Source organism: Ischnura elegans, chromosome 9 (genome assembly GCF_921293095.1).
Source record: "Ischnura elegans chromosome 9, ioIscEleg1.1, whole genome shotgun sequence".
Lineage (NCBI taxonomy): Eukaryota > Metazoa > Arthropoda > Insecta > Odonata > Coenagrionidae > Ischnura > Ischnura elegans.
Genome location: NC_060254.1, coordinates 92,141,827 through 92,159,887, shown reverse-complemented (window position 1 = coordinate 92,159,887; position 18,061 = coordinate 92,141,827). Strand labels below are relative to the sequence as shown.

At 39.7% G+C, this 18,061-nt stretch overlaps 2 protein-coding genes across 3 annotated transcripts in view; one reads left to right on the top strand and one right to left on the bottom strand.

The window, feature by feature from the left end:
- LOC124165111 (cilia- and flagella-associated protein 298) overlaps positions 1-18,061 on the bottom strand; it is a 197,896-nt gene that overhangs the window by 110,011 nt on the left and 69,824 nt on the right. The gene's annotated exons all lie outside the window — the stretch shown is intronic.
- LOC124165110 overlaps positions 783-18,061 on the top strand; it is a 66,811-nt gene continuing 49,532 nt past the window's right edge. The window contains exon 1 of the mRNA XM_046542403.1: positions 783-1,341. Within this exon, the coding sequence (XP_046398359.1) occupies positions 1,066-1,341 (276 nt within the window). The 5' untranslated portion in view covers positions 783-1,065. The remainder of the gene's footprint in view (positions 1,342-18,061) is intronic.

Sequence of the window (18,061 nt, the reverse complement as noted above, 5' to 3'; positions counted from 1 at the left end):
AATGAAACCTTTTATTTTCGCTGAAAAAAGTTCACGTTTCCCAGTAAATTATACATAAAATTAAGTGTAAACTTCGAGGGGCAATAAAATGTCCAATGTTTTAGCGCGGTTGGGAATAGAACCAAAATCGTAACAATATCGACTTCATTCGGGGGAAATAAATCGTTTACATTAATACAAGTCATTTGCCATGAATACTTCAATAAATTTTCACCAATTGCAAACTATTTTCTAGTCAGTTTTATCACTCAAAAGAGATTAAGACAGATTTCATAAATAATAAAAAAAATTACGCACTGATTGTTATTAAATTCCAAGGTACACGTAAAAAAATCTAGCTCACAGCGATAACACTCATCTTTAAGTCCTCAAAGCCAATGAATCACTCTCGAAAATGATGAAGGCCTCCCGCTGTAACAAACAAAAACACTCCCCCAACTCGCGAACTGATCGGTGGCGACGTCTTCGACCAAACCTTGAACTCCATCCTCTCGGAGCGTAATCAACACACCCTTATCCGCGCATGCCCACGACGATTCAGGGGGAAGGCTGGCGGGCCACTGGGAACAATTGGGGAAAAGCCGGGACTGGCATTGGGGAGGGGCATATCGCGGGGGTTTCATACGACGACCTGGGAAGGGGTGGCGGGGAGGAAAGGGTCCGGTACGAGGGAAGGGGACGGTGGGACCGAGGGCGGGGACGTGGTAAGGGTCGCCCATGGAGGGGAGTGGCGCCTGAACCCTTCAGAAGGGGGCGGGGGGATTGGGGGTTGGTGGACGTAGCGGAGGGCTGAGAGTGCGTAGGGCGCGGGTGGCGGTCTTCGTGGGTGCGGAGGGGAGGAGGCGCGGGAAGGCCCCGTGCTGAGTCGTTGGGGATCGGCTAGAGCACTTCGCTCGGCGCCATAGCCATCGGCGGTCGGAGACCAAGCCGACAACAATCCAAGGCTCTGACACGAACGGGGGGTGCCTATGCGTGGGGTCGGGACACTGGGGTGACCTTTCCGGAGGACGTGAAACAGGAGGACAGGGTTAGGGGAGGTCTCTCACAGCAGGAGCAGCGCCGGAGATGGGCCGCAAGAACAAGGCCCGGCTGGTGCCGGAGCAGGACCGTCGGATCCTCGGGGGGATTTGCATCTGCCAGTTGACAGTAGTGCTCAGCATCGTCTCGCTCGTGTACCTCACGGTGGCCGTCTACCTGCCATCCCACCGGGCCTTCATCTCGGGCCTCGACCCCGTGCCCTTCACGTGCAAGACCATCTACACGGGGCTGCCGGCTTCCTCGTGTTCCTGGGCCTCCTGCGGCGAGTGGTGCCTCACCAAGACCTCCGGACTCTGCCCACAGGTAAGAGATAAGAGGAACGGGGACCAAAAGACTCGAGTTCCTATCACGGCTCCAAAAACAACTAGTACAATTCCAAATTTAATTTTATTCAACTGACCCAGGTTACAGCAAATCCATGTCATTACAAAGCTAATGGCAATTGATATTAGAAATAGATTGCGATTGATTTAATTCATGATAACAAAAAATTGCTAATACCTAGGTCGGTTGAATAAAATTGTGTACCGGAAATTGGCACGTAATTTTTGCCATTATGACTGTTACGCACTCAAGTTCTCGTAAGATGATTTAAAATTTGAGTAAGCCCTCAGTTCTTTTTTTAAATATGTGAACTCAGTAGGACAATTTTCTGCTACATCCACGACTGAGGCGTTTCGGGAGATCGGAATTTAATGCCCTGGTATTGAAATGCAATGTATAAACAAGCTTAGACTTGGTATGTTGCCACTCGCACGAAAACATCTGTAGATCAAACTCCAAAGGAGGGCATTCATCAGGAGAAAAGCATTTCACTTGACCGGGAACCGAGCCCAGACTTCCTGTTTTTCAGCCAGGTATGCCACAATATACACAAACAAATATCATCAGTTGAGAATTTCCTTCCTTGGTGTCTCGTGTGTCCTAAGATTCAAAGCCTTCATGAGTTCCATAGCTTTGATTTCCTGAGGGCTTACAATGAGATTTCTAATTTCTATGTGCTCCTTTCCTGACGCATTACCACAACGGCAAATGCTGATGAATGACGTGTTATGATTGTTTGATCAAGACGGTTGGTGCCATACACATCTCTACTTTACCATCAAGAATAAAAGTTTGTTTTTCAAACGTTAGTTGAGAGAATTCAACTCCCGTGAACGAAAGATTTACTTCAGTTAATGAGCATAAAGCAATTTCCAAGAGTAGAGATTTAATTTCTCCCAAATCCGTTACCTGCAGTTTAACAGCGGTTTCACGCAGATGATACACCTTAATTCGCTATTTAAGCATGAACTTGTGGTAATTTCGAGGCATGCTAGGAGGTCTTCTTACTAAAACTAATTATAGTTTCCGTTTTTACATTACCTAACCAAATGGTCTGGTCCATTTCAGCAAATAATATAACATAATTTGCTCCAGAAGTAAAATATTCGAAACTTCAAAACACTCCTTTATCTCAAAACAAAAATACTAAGAAAAAATCGAAAGAAGTTTTCCCATAAAATCAGCGAAACCAGATGATTTTGCTCTCACTTATCCTTTATAGTCTTTCCCAAGACATCCGATGTTAGATAACAAAAACAGTCCGTAAATACAGACTTCGAAGAAAGCTTTTTAATTAATTTTTCATCCAAGCATGATATTAGATGCATCCTATGAAAATAAATTTATCAATATTTCCTGAATTTTGTTAAGTATTGACATCACCAAACCTCCGAGTTTCATTCCTGCCCAGTAAAAAACGCAAGACCAGGGAATCTCACTTAGCACGCAAGCAACACTCCCACAACGGCGTTTGAGTAAATAAAAACCCTCGATCACCTGTCTGTGCCCATCCAATGGATATCTTGACTAGTAAACAAAAGACCCACTTAATCGCTCCATTAGTGCCTCGATTCATTTTCCCTTCTCAAGTTCCCTCTCCGCGGGATCGACACATCCTCCAACTGACAAACCGACTGCTTTATCGCGTAGAGTATCAATTTAGCAGCGATGGAACATTTCCCATTTGTCACATTTGAGCTAAGAGACAAACCATTGATCTCCCGGATCGTTCCATCCTGCTTTATATCAAAGAGAAAATCAACTTAAGGGGAGAAAAGAATGAGCGGAATTCGACTCGGCTATCGCGCCAAAGAGTATTTTTATTGGTAACAATAGAGAATATTGTTTTAAAAACACAGCATTGAAAATGTCTACCACTATATGAAGCTGATAATTTTTGCCAAAACTTTGACACAAGTAATTTTTAAAAATTTAAAATTATTTACAAAATTATTGGGAGTAATTATTAATTAGTTTCCAATTTAACGCAAAAATAGTTTTTATTCACTGCATGAGTAAATGGTGTGAACGAAAATATAATCTCCACATCAGAAGCGATGGTGTCTTTGTAAATGATACGGATGAGTTATACGCATAATGATAAGAGATATACGCATGAGAAAAACATGGATCCTGATTTTGGAGAAAAACTATGGCAATCAAACTCACGAATGCAATGAATAATAAAAACGAGCTCATGTGGCCAAAGTTGAAAACAAGAAAAAACCCCTATCAATCTGGGCATCGATAATTCATTTTTATTTCGACGGTTTCCACGTCTTTTAATATTTAATAGGTGTTCTCCATGAAATAAATATCTCATAAGAAATGTATTCATAAATGTGAAGCTTAAAATTTTCAATTAAAGATTTCAAATTTTTCTTACCCTCAGAGATGATTCGTTCTAAAACGTGGGCCAATAATTAATATTTTAATTTGGCTTCGAAAACTGCATACCACAGTTACTGGTGGCTGTACCAAGTGTACCAATAGCTATAATCCCCTCTCCACAGTAAATGTGAAGTAGTGTTTCTATGTATTATACTTTCTATTCATAAAATATTGACAGTTCATTAAAATTGCTATTAGACCGTTAGTAGTACATATTAAAATGTAAATAATTTAGTGAAAAAGAGGCAAAGGTACAATAATTTTGAAGCAATTACGTGTTTTACCACGCGCCCGTGTTGCAGGGCTCTGCAGGGCTACATATAAATGCAAAACGAGTAAAATTCACATGATAATAGCAAAGTTACTCTTAGTACTTCTCTTAACTAATCCTCCTCACCCGTGACGATATTTCAAGAGGGTCGTACCCATTAAATTAATAACGCAAATTACGCATGATCCCCATAGGGTGTGAAACCTTTTTGAGAAAAATTTTTCTCAGTTCTTGCCGTGTTCATTTACGACGTACGAATCAGGGAGGGGGAAAAACGAATCACTCCGCTCCCCGGCACGGTGCATAGGTTTCAGAGTGAATCCCACAGGTGATACGGCGTGACTTGCCAACATCACGTGCAACGATCACTCGAAGTGGGACGGAAGTATTTTTTTTTTCGCTCCTATGCTATCGCTGAAACTATTCCTTCCATTCGTCATAAGTCGCATAATCCCTTTCTTTCAAGTTAATTATTCCGACCTCGTCGTAATTTTTCCATTTTGGTTGAGAGGGAGAACGATGCATAATTAGAATTCATTCTGCGGAGGGAGAAATGACATTTTGGGTCGCACTTGTTTTCCCTCATCCACACTCTCGTCGTCCTCTTCTTCCGACACGATTTCCGTTCCCCCTCCCTGGCGTTTATTCAAGTTTTCCCCCAGACGGGGTCGATGCGACTCGCACCGCGGCGCCAAAAGCCCGAGTCCCACTTCCATTTCCATCAAACACCCGAACGCAACACCTCTGAGTACCACTGGAACCCAATTCTACGTTCGCACTCCCCATTTCACCGACGAACGAAACTACCACCACAGCAAATTAACGCGGCGTAGCTCCGCATGATATTACCATCAACATGAAGTGTAGTAGAAATCCAACCAACACTAACTCTATACAAAAATCTATATTGAAATAAACACTGCAATTTTCCGCGAATATAAACGTTTATTCCGACCTAGGTATAATGCACCTTGAAGATGATATAGTAACATCGAAACCTAGGTCGAAATAAAATTTTGTAATCGTGGAGAATTTATTTCAATATGGAAAAATTCACTCCATCATGCTTGGTTCTTCTGATGACATAAATAAAATGTATCTTACAATTGGAACACTTTTTAGTTTTTTGTGATATAGTTATGCATAGCTACATCCCCTACTTAATTAGCTAGAATTATGAGAAAGTTCAGCTCTTTTCAACTAATAGTCTCGCTACATGTAGTTACTCTGATGTAAGTTGCTGTAAACTAGCACACACTGCTCTGAAATGCTCAACTTCTGGTCTGCACCAAGTCAAGTTTACAAGTTGTAGCGAACGAGGTTTTATGCTGGGTAACTCTCTACTTCCCATAGACCGGAGATCAGCAAGTATGCAATGTAATTGGGAGTAAAGATGATATTCCACTTTCAAATCGACAGAATACCAGCTGAAATTGAGGGGTTCAGAAATAAAAGGGACACTTGGAAAAGGCCAAGCCATTTTTATCCACCGAAAATTTTTGTTTGGTATAGATTAAGATTTAGCTAAGTTACAGAGGTTTTAGAATTAAGAAACGGTTGAATATTAGATTATTTTGTCCATCTAGTCAATTACTCAACTATTGATGGATGAGAAATTGAGCTTCCGGTGGTAAGCTTTCGAAAGTATTTAGGTGACCCATACCACAACGGATGGCAAGCCTTTTAATACAAGAAAAATGCTGTGTTATACCCCATTAATCTTCCACATAATGATAATAGAACTTGTAATATCATCTCGTAAGGTTAGTTGAAGGAGGTTGGCGACAGATAATGACATGTTTGCCTCTATGGAAGAGAATAATGAAAATAAATCCGATGCTAAATGCTCAATCCGACACTTTACTTGGAGATAGCACCCAATAAGGGAGCGGAAAACTTATTAAAAATATTTACTGCTACTGAGGCTTAAGCCACCATTATTGGAATAGGAATAAGTATTCTACTCGTTACGTCCATCCTATTCTTTGGGACCAATCAAAGCTCACCTGCTGCTATTCTAAATTATCATTTTTGTGATATCCAACAATAAATTACCCCATTAAAAATCAAGTTTGGCGACTAAATACCACAGAATCAACTATTAGATTGGCTGATGAGTGTTTATTTCCAAAGCCAAACTCGCTCGCGTAGCCTGCTATCATATGAGCTGCTATTTCATATAACAGATAAAACTTGTAGTAAGATAAATGCTGTATGAATAAATGACAATTGAAAGTGGATATATTATAAACACTCGATATAATCGAAAAAAAATAATTTAGCGAATTTATCCATATTCCGTTATATCATACATTTCCTTCTCATAACGTTTAAAGCCACTGATACTCACACTCCACACGGACGAAAATAATATTTTTCAGCATTTGACTAAACGAGACATTCGAAAAATGCTATTTGCATCAACTAGGATGAATTTGACGAAGTGGAAAAAATATACGCTTCTCTTTTTTTATTCCGAATCCGACCTGGCGCCGCGCAGCAATTTTCGAGTAAGGTTAAGAATTTCCTCGAGTAGCTTAGGGAAACGTACATCACAATAGTACCAGAGTTTTTCCGTGATTTGGTAGATATACAAAGTCATGGATTATAAGTCATTTTTCTTCATCCCAAACTCTTCAATCTCAGTGTAAACAATACTTCAATTTCTCAAGCAAAATTTAGTTGCGAATTAGTGCCAGAGAACCTCGTGAAATATGATTTGATGCTTTCCCGGCGAATAATGTGGGTAAACTCTTCTCGGGATGTCCACCAGGTTAAATTATCCATATTAACCAACGTTTAAAGCTCCGACTCGGGGCTTGAAAAGTTGGCTGATATGGATGATTTAACCCTAACCCGGTTGGAATACCGAGAAGAGTTTACCGACCTACAAAGCCTCGTTTATTTACCTGAATTTGAGAAATTTAGGGCATATACCAATAACCTAAGGTCTCCAGACCTGACGATGGATTCTATAGTATACAAATGGCAGTCCGCTAAATACAAGAACACTTCAATGTTATTCTCAGAAATCTGCACACTATACCGGGTGAATTGTCTTGCATTAAGAACATAGCTATACTCTAAGTTGCAAATAAGTGGTTTGCATGCTCTACGATAGAGCGTCAGATGATTTTTCTGGGTAAATAGATCCTATTGCAGCAAAATATTCTGTTCCTGGAAAGGAAAATTTGGGCAACGAATACAGTTACCTGTAACACACTATTCAATTTTCATTTATCCCAAGATAACGTATTTTTTGCATTAAAAAATTCACCACGTACCTACATTAAGGTAATGTACCGACAGATAGGCACTGGCGTACTATCGGATGACGGTCCTGAAGATGACAAAGGGGTTCATGACCACTTGTTGTTCATTATAAGTACCTGTGGATATCGATAATAGATATGGGCACCAATAATCAACAATTTTTCTAAATAACCAAAGTTTTTCAACTGAGGATAAACCCTTCAAGACAACGTGAAGCCTAACGAAACCGCAGCTGAATGCTAGACAGTAAGATTTTCTCACTCTTAGAAGCTCGTGGGATATCACAGGTGGCCCCGGGAAAGAAATTGGCTTCCCTACCCAGGGTGAGAAGATTTCACACTCCGATGGCTTACTTGAGGGTGAAAGCCACCATCGCCAACCGAAAATACTTTCAAGTCGAAACACTGAGAGACTGAAAAGAGCCTAAGTTCCTACAATTCCGGCTTCCTTTCAAATTAGGCGTCTCACTCAATAAACGTGAAATGTTTGAAGAGATCGTTATTGCGGAATATTTATAACTGTTGCAGGCACTGACAAAATCAATAAATTCATTGCAATTTCCATAGCCCCTTCGATGGGCAATGAGTTTAATAAGGAGCACGATAATGTTCAAACGAATTTTCCAATATTGTAAATTTCAGGGAAATAAAATCCATAAAGTTCTTTTTTCTGCACAGTCATTCAGGCAATGCGTCGACAATCACTCATTTCACCGTTATGCACTACATGATATTATTTTCCCTATAGCTAATACACTTCTTTGCATTAATAATATATCGTGTAACTAACTTCAAGTTGAAATTAGAACAAAGTTCATTGTTTCAGCCTAGATTGTTTCCATGAACAGTATATACTTCAACCGTTCCTTTACTATCTGAATGCTCCAGCCCATAACAACATCCACAAAAATTGACAATTTAGCCTTTCACTTGAAATCATAGAGAAATGAAAAATTTTACTGGCGATATTCTTCTGTACTTATCACACCAAAAATTAATTTTTACCCATCTCTAAATTAGCATTTCAATATCCATAGCAATTGATAATGTATCCTTGAGCATGAATTATTTTAAATTATATTGGCACTACATCCTTATTGACCTCAAAAGTCTAGTCATTATTGATTTAATCCCTTTTCTAGATAAACATTTCACCTAAAATACATGATATAACTCGTCATTGCAGGCGTGACTTCAAGGAATCGACGTAGTGAAGTGGAAAAACTCCATTATTACACATAAATTTAATGCTGTGCGACCTAGGCTTCGACGTGGCGTGTCCCCATCTGGTACGTCTTCGATGCGAATGTACCAGATGATTACGTGCTACGTAAAAACCTAGGTGGTACAGCATTAAATTTATGTGGAATGTACAATTGCATCGAAGGCGAACCAGTTTATAGCGTGCCTCGTCGAAATCTAGGTCGTACAGAATTAAATTTAAGCGGAATTATAAAGTTTTTTCATTTCATTACACAATACATGATGTGATTTGGTTTCAACCATTCGGACGAGATAACGTTTGCCAGTCAATGTAACGACAGTAGCATCAAGTTCTTTAGAGTGGCTGTAAACGGTCGCCCTTCTTGTGATCCCGCCCGTCAATGCTTCCCATGGGAGACGGGTCCGGGGAACTCCGCACGGAAGGGAATGCAAAACACCCCCTCGTTTACCGTCTCCTTTCAAGGGTTTCCTTTTGCCATTTCCTCCGCCTCCTCCACCCAACCCAGAACGCCCCCTTAACTTGTTTTATGTGAGTTCGTCCCCAGCCGAAATACCGACTCTCCCACCGCAATTCCCTAAACTGAACCCCCAACCCTATCCTCCCCCACCGATGCCACCCTTCCCGTTTAAGACCCCCTCTTAAGTCCGCTTCGCAAACAACGGGGACTCATCCTACCGAGGAAATTAATTCATGCGGGGTGGGGGATGGGATGAGGGTCGGTTTCGGAAGGCTTTAAAGCGGAGAAGGTCACCGGGGGTGGGCCGGAGATGTCCGGGGAAGACTCGAGCGACGGTGGTCGCCAACGAAGCCCATTTGCAAAATTAAGGAGAGCGTCCGAGCCACAACGTTTCGCGCCCTCCTGAGGGAATTCATTAAGGCGTGGGGAGAACTTTTTTTCTCTTAGTCATGAGCATCTAGAGCCACATTATCACGTCCTACTGGAGAAAAATGGTTTGAATGAAGTAAGTAAACATGTCAATCTACCTACTACCACGCCAACCGCACCAATAGGGTCGTTGTGGGAAGTTTTTGGTCTACAGCTATTAGCGTGTTTACGTACCCAAATCAGATAAAAATTCATCTTAGAGCCCCATTATATTTCTAGGTCTGACAGCAGCAATAATTTAAGAGAGATATTTTGTCGAACGAATTGATTTGGGAACTCGTTTTTCCCCCGAACCATAAAAGACTAATAAATACTCGTCGTAATTTTATTTGCTTTATATATGTAGACGGCTGATGTCCTAACACCCCCTGCCACACCTCTTTTTAGGCGGCTTGCGGGTTAGTATGTAGATGTAGAAGAAGTTGAACGTTGGTGACTACGACTAAGCATTTATAAAAGTCCTTCATTTTTTTTTGAAAAAAATGATTTCCATGCTATGATAGAAGCGAGCGAGGACTCAAGGGTTAATCCCCCCGAAAAGACCGGGAAAAACAGTTTTACGTGAACCCTCTCTTAATGGACTCTTCAGAAATCTATATTCCCATCCACGTACACTGTCCCACTCCCTGAAATATTTTACCAGCAACGGCCTTATATTATACCTATCCGTTTGGTCCAAGTACCTCTCCTATTTTATCGTTTCCGTAGGACCTGGAAAAACGTTTTGGTTCAATGACGATGTTCTCCCAATCACTTTGAAATATATCTGCTCTTTATTGCACAAAAAATCTACGCCCAAAACGTACCTACTAGTTTCTAGCTGATCCCAGCCTAATTCGTGTAAAACATGCGTGACGTGGATAAAAACATCGGTTGGGCGATATTATACCCCGCTGGGAAGTGTTACAATAAGTCAAGCGGAGGAACGATGTAAACAGTGGAAATAGCAACAACGCCTGAGGAGACAAAATGTTTGCTCCGGCTTTTATGCCATTTGGCAGAGAACATAAATCATTTGTCCCAACAAAAAGGCGCAGGAAGGAGGAGAGGGGTTATATAACAAGTGATGAGAAAGCAGAGGTTTGAAATGAAACGAGACTCCCTAGCGGTGGTATTAGTCTTGCTTGGTCAACAAGAGAGGCTCATTTCAATACTACATCCATGCACAACACCGAGACCACCATTCCGCGAAAACCACGAGAACACGCATAATACCATGACCTTGTGGCCAGGAGTGCAAGGACACCATCCGTGTAAGTTTACAATGAAACTTCTGGTCAACACATGGTGAAATCTCAAACCAAAAACGTAAATTTTTCGAATGCTTCTCCCGTTTTCCGTAAATTCCGTACCTACGTCGAGTTCATCATTACGAGACACTAGGAAGGAATAAACCCTACTAATGAAATTTCACTCAAAAAAAACTTAATAACCAATCTAAATTCAAGAGAATCTTAGTCATTATCTGAATAACATGATTCGATAAAATCTAGGAATTACCTTTGAATTAAAATGTGAACAGCGGCACAAAATGCGAATCCAGACCTTAGGGTCTAAATATAAAGCAAAACTCTGTACCCGTTCAGTCCTCTCAAAACCTAAATACTGCCCCTGAAGAAGGAAGTTGAGCTTCAATAAGTTAAAGTTCTCCGGGAAGCAAAAACATTCAAGTTTCAACAGAGGAATTTATCAGTGTATTATATCCCTTATATCTCGATTAGTTTTATCTTAAGCTAGAAATACCAACAGGGAATACAGGCTTAACAGTTTTTATTTACTTTATTTTCCCAGCATGCTCACATTAATGGTGTGCTGGAAAAAGCAAGATTCAAACGTTGAGCAATAAGCTTTGCATTTTCCTAAATATATTCTAAACATCTCAGGACAATCTGCGTTTACTCGCACAAATAATAGCGCCTCAAGCATTTATTTTCGGTCGGCCCCTTTCTCCTGACGAAGTTTGAAGATTTGGCTATCCAATGGTTGACCTTTAGGAAAGCCCAAGGAGCCTTAGAGGACAATACGATGCGAATAGAAGGATGAAAACCAAATGTGTGGCAGAGGATCAACTTTTTATGCATGAACAAGTTGAGTCATTCATTCAAAATATGATAAAAAGGATGGCATCATTTACGAGAACGGTATTTTCCTGTCCTAGCTTTTCCACAGTGTGCAGTTAAATTGTATTTCATAAATTCAAAGGCAATTAATGGCAAAAGTATATTTGTATTTATCAGCTTAAACTATCTGACGATTTCCATTGAGGCATATGGGTAAAAACTACGAAAGGACGGATCCAGGATTTTTTCGGATCCGGATACGGATCGGATCCTTGATTTTCGGAGCCGGATCTTTCGGATCGAATATTTTCGGATCCAAATGCATTTTCAAATTCCTGACGCTGAGATTCCCCCGATGACTGTTCAATTTATTGGGAAGAGTCACACTATGAGCCAGTCGTATTTTGCCTTTTTTATTTTCCACGGCTGAAATTCTCCTACGTAACCTCTGCGAGAGCTTTCAGACAAAACGGTTCATGAGTAGCACAAGAATCGCATGCGACAGCGCGTTGGAACACAGAATCGGAACTCTTTCCATCCTTATGGTTGATTCCACTGAAGCTATTATTTAAAATTTCGGATCCAGATCCGACGTCTTCCGCGACTTTGGTTCCGATGTATCCGATGAAGGGCAATATCCGCGGATATTTGGATCCGAGGTATCTGATCCGACCATCCCTAGTAAAAACTTATGAAGTAAAACTAGTTTCCCAAACTTTCTTCGCATGCTAGATGTATAAAAACATATACTGCCACCCCGGCTGCAATGCGCTTGCAAAATGGTCCAGACCGCTACGAACATACTTGGGTTGTCTGACTGGCGACGGACCCACGGCAGTTCGCCATCCTTTGGCGGAAAGGATTGCAGTATTTCGCATCCGAGATTGTAGATACTGTCATCTCGAGTATATTTATTCGCGAAGTAAGCGCATTAGATTAGTAATCATCGAATCAAGGGGCAATTTCCAAACCATGTGCATCCTTAGAATTCTATGAAAATTTTCGAGACACATCTCTAAATACGTTCGCCATTTGACTAATTTGAGGTAATAATTGACTTTAGTGACCCTTAAGACAATTTTACCGATAAATTTTGCGTCCTGTGATAAATTTGCGATATGTTTGGGCCAAAACTGCAAAACAATTAACGCTACTGTGTTATCCGAGGACATAATCGAATTCAGCAGGTTTCAAAACCTTCGTACACCGAATTTGATTTCAAAAACCCACAAAATGTGGTCTCCAGAGGTTTGTTTCGACATAGCGTCATTTCCTAACACTTTGCGGCACACCGCCGTACCTTCACCGCCGTTTCCATGAAGGATGGCGAAAAGTAACATCGTTCGAAATCAGCCTTATTAGTAAACAAGAATGTGCCGCACAGGAAAAATGTCATACTTATCTCAGATAACTTACGGGAAAAGTTACATATTCTCTCTTCAGCCTCTCACAGGGAAGAGAACTATACATTTCATCCGCCTGCGAAAGTTTAACAGCAAGCTCATCTTCAAAATCCAGCCTCGCAGCCGTGTTCAATTAAGTCTCCTGAAATGTTTATGTGACGAGCATTTCCCCTTTCGCTCGGATTCACCAGGCAAAATATTCCGCGTCGTACCGTGTCTCCAGCCATTCGAAAACAAAATAAGCGCGGCGTAAGCAATAAATAGGATGGAACCGTTATGGAGGCGCCATAATACAATTGCGTGGCCGGCAAATAGGTCATCACGTCAACGTCGCGATAACTCGTTAGTCCACCCACGATCTCAAGAAAGTCATTTCGTGAGGTTTTAATTATTTTCCAGACTGGACTTGCGGGAACGTGTCAAACAAGATGTCTGTTCACTGGTATTGACCCCGTTTAAAATCCATACTCCGTTGGATACCCGTCCAAAGTGAGGGAATGAAATGCAGTACGACATGTAAGAAATAGCCAAATGCTATCGTAAAAACAGTTGAATGTAACAGACACAGAGTCTAGCAGGATAAAATGTTGAAAGAGCTAGCTGATTGAAAACAGAACATTACTAGTGTCCAGCATGTCACACTATCATTGTATCCGCTCAAGAAAAGGGCCGTGATTGAGATAATGAGTTCTTAAATTTTCAATTCCATGTTTTACCTTTCCGAAAAGTATGAAAAAATCCGGAGAGGCGAAAGACACATCGATGACTGTTTTAGTTTTTTCGTGGTACACATGGGGTAGACGGAAAATCAAATTCTTTTTAATTTTTCAATTATTGACACAATAATGATTGTGAATATAAAATTTCGAAGCATAACCATTACATTGCTCCCAGAGAAATCTGTTTTTTTTTCCATTACCAAACAGTTTTAATATCTTGATGTGCGATGGATATAATAATAAAAACGTTTTTGACCTTCACGTGACCACAAGGTTTATGACTGCTAAGAAAGCATATTTTTAATGGTCTGCGTGGTGGTTCTGGTCTGGTTTCAAACCACTAGGGAGCACATTTTACCTTTTTATCCTGCTAGGCCTTTTGTCCCACTATTTTCAAAAGTTCATTGGCATTAGAAATTTTTCTAAAAGCAATTGCTAAATAGAGATAATCCTACACAGTCCTAACACTTCTGTTTTAACCACGCCTAGCTTCCCTTAATGATTAGCCTTGGAAAGGGTAAAAAAAATAACTGCGCCAGGAAAATGACTATGGCCCATTAGGAAAAGAGATGACCCGTCGTAAAACTGTAAATTGTAGCTTTAGCTAGAGAAGCATTAACCCGAGAATATTTCGGTATTTTCTTGATCAATTTTTTAAAAAGCGAGAGATTTAATACAATATTACCAGTACATTACCAACAAAGAAATTATGTCAAGGAACGAAATGCAATATAGCGGTCGCCGCCTTTGCTTACTTCAGATTATAAATAAATTGTCATAACCATAGACGTAGATCTATTAGTTCACCGAGTTAGAGATAATATTAATTATATTTAAAAAAAAAAAACGTATTTCTAACGAGGTTAGCGATTGATACGATACATCTTAATGCCACGCTAACTTAATTTATCTGGAAAAAATAGCATAAAGCCAAGTACAAATTCCGCTTGTGACTTGAGAGCTAGTAAACGGATGAAAATGTTTCCTTCCGCGAAAAACTCTATCATGCGTTTCCATAAATCGATCACAACCACGGTTTTAAGAATAAAAACACCATTCTTAGGAGGAATGTAAAATTCATTAGTGATTCTATTGACTGAGTGAGCTTACAAAACAATTCAGAGAATTGAAAACCCTACGGAATAATTAGTCAAAGTAATAACGAAGACGTACCAAAAGAGGCAGCCCAGACTAAGCATAAATAGCCCAAGTTGCTTATTTGGAACCATAAGAAGCTGAGATTATAGTAGCAATATTGTAACATTTTGATACACAAATATTCTACTGAAATACATGAACTACGGATATAGTTCCTACTAATAAGTGGAGATAACATGGAATTCACTATCAAATAAATCTTTCTGGTTTATATATACGGAATTGAATGTGATGTCTTGACAATAAATGCGCTTTTTACATGACATCAGTCATATTCGGAGTGAAGTATACGATGCATTTTTACTCGGAATCTTAGAAACTTGTAAATGTTGTGTAGATGTAAATGTTGAGTAGAAGGACCTTTTCCCAATAAAATAAATTATTTATTAATTTTTTATTGAAAGATCCCACTGCACATGCCATTGAAATTCAAACTTTCAAAATAATCCATCAAAAATCTATTGAGATTAACATGACACTTTAGCGGCTTATATTACCGAGGCAGAGATGCGAATTCCGGTTCTATTCCATGTCACGGCAAATATTTACAGCACGGGATAGTAACATTAGCATAATTAATCAATTAAAATACTTTCAAGTATACAAGAGTTAGCAGTTAAATTTCTAAGCAATTTAAGACAAAAAAATTAGACAGTGATAGATGTGAAAAAAATCGAGGCTTTGACGCATAAATTATGCCACTAATACGATCACTCTTACGACTACACCGAGCTTCAAATTCACGACCTCTATTGTAACCTTATTCCACATAATATCTCCATCCATATTAAGAGTCTAACACCAGGAAATATTCAACGACGACAAACCACCCGATAAGGACAGGTCAAGTAACACAGATACACACATAAACTGAAAATGCAAGGATATTTAAGTCACGAAACACGTGAATCGTGCGTGCCATGGAAAAGTTATGCACTACGGAGATTACAAACACCTCTAATTGAATAAAAGGACAGCATGAACGAGACTCACTTGTTTCATCAAACACGAACGCTTGTTATAACACACTGACATCAAACAACACATCGTACGAGAGAGTTATATTGCGCTACACACCTTGGATGAAAATTTTAAATTACCAGGTAGACGTTTTAAACAAATTTAGGCCATTAACATGCACCAACAGAATTAAAATAACACGAGCATGCAAACAATAAATAAACTATTTTAGGAAGATATGCACAATTAACTCAGATACAGAATATTTACAAAATGTCGACCGAGAATCGTTGGTCCCTTTGCCATTACTTCCCACGGTAAAGATATTAGTATGTCTGACAAAGCATTATCATGCAAATGCAGGTTTAGTGAGAGTCAAGATTCAGTAAAAAGATATTAAGTAATAAATCTAACCGGACATTTACGTAGACTGGGTGCGGTGAAGATGGCTTGAAACCGAAGTTTAGACAACAAAGGTTGAGTGACGTTAAAAAAATTACGAAGACGCCTTCGATGGAAGCTGCCCATCAAATTGAAGGATTTTTGCAATTTCCAATTTGCGCACACAATTTCTAGGACATCGATTTACTTCGCTCTGGTATATGATAATCGGGCCTAAAATATATTTGCGATTGCACGCCTTAAGCTACACAAAAAATTCTCCATGCTATTTAGAATGGAGATTAGAAAACACATACATATGGTTAGTTTTGTAGCCCAATAACTACGTAAACTGTAATTTGTTATCGAGATAAACAAACGTTTACGCCTGAAATCAGGTTGGTGTAAAGGTGTACCCGTGAGTGTTAAAATTGAGGCCTCCATAAGCAGAATTCGTAAGGTTTCTATGATTATTCATTTCGTTGGTCATCCAATTATTCGTCGGAATCCGGGTCACTTTATTTTGAAAACAAAAGTGGTATAATTAATAGTTACCCAACCAAGAAACCTTAAAATGGTATACAACACAGTAAAAAATGAGTTAATGATTTTTTTACAAGATTTGCTATTGAACACCTCAATTTTAACGCTCAAGTACACCAGCCTGTACACCAACCGTTAAACTTATAGGATACATTAGACAGCCCAAAGGAAAAAGAAGTGATACTATCCCCAGTATGTGTAAAATACATGCGCGCATCAACTTCACATCAAGAGAACTCCACGTACATCTATCTTACAAACCTGTGGGCAGAGAAAAAGGGACTCCCTCCGAGTTACAATTACTCGTGGCTCAGAAATGTTACTTATTAATAATGAATCGCGGCAGAGGCGGGGCTTTTTTCATCGAAATCCCGGTCTCCCTTCTTCCTCAACGAGGAGAGGGTTTTCGAGATTTGTCTCACGAACACTTTGAAGCGCTTCGGGAGATGTGTTAAGGTTTACACAAACCCTGTAGCGTTTAAGCAGGATGTATTTCGCACTCTTCCGAACCACATGGTGAGAATAGCTACTGTGCGCAACAAATTTTAACGAATATTTTGTCCTAATTTAATCCTTATTATAAATTGCAACGCCGAATGACAAGAAAACGAGTAAAAAGAACATTATACCTACCATACTGGGAATGCATCATTAACATAAGAAGAGGAACATCAACCGAAAGGACAGATTATTAGATTTATAAAAGAAAATGTAAACCCATTTATCGCATAAAATACAAATTACCCAAATTGCGGCTCGATATCTCACAAAAGAATCACCCAAGATTGAAATAAAATAGAAATTTGAAAAGGAAAACTTCAACTTATCAAAGTTAAAAAGTAGAACACCCAAGATAAACCTCATTTTTTTGTTTAATTTTTGAGCAGTCTAAATTTACGATGCTAATCCCTCAGATTGTTTAACATTCCCAAATAGTTAAAGTCAATGCCTGACAACTGGACTACAATGATAGACCTAGAATTAAAACCTATTCAACATGCGTGAAACACCTGAGAAATCACATGAAAATATACAATAACTTCAAGGTAGAGAGCTTTATGCATTATCTATGAAAAAGTACTAGTGTAGATCACTCCAATTAGAACGCTTGGCCCTTGGACCCATAATACATCACTCTCCCGTATAGGCTACAGAAACCATCACTAAGCCACTGGCTACTTCCAAACGGACGAAGGCGTGAGAACAAAATATCTCTTAGCGCCATCCGAAAGCTCAAACCCGCTATTAGGAATCGATTCATTTTTGGGCGAGGGCTCTGGTCTTTCGGCATAAAAATTTATCTGAGGTTCATCATGCACCAATATACTCATCTCGGCTTTCATTTCGAAAGCTGATTTCGACAGATGAGGGCAGGGTTCCTCCCGAGCTTCGCCGCTATACAGGGTAAGGAGGTCACTTCCTTTCCCCGG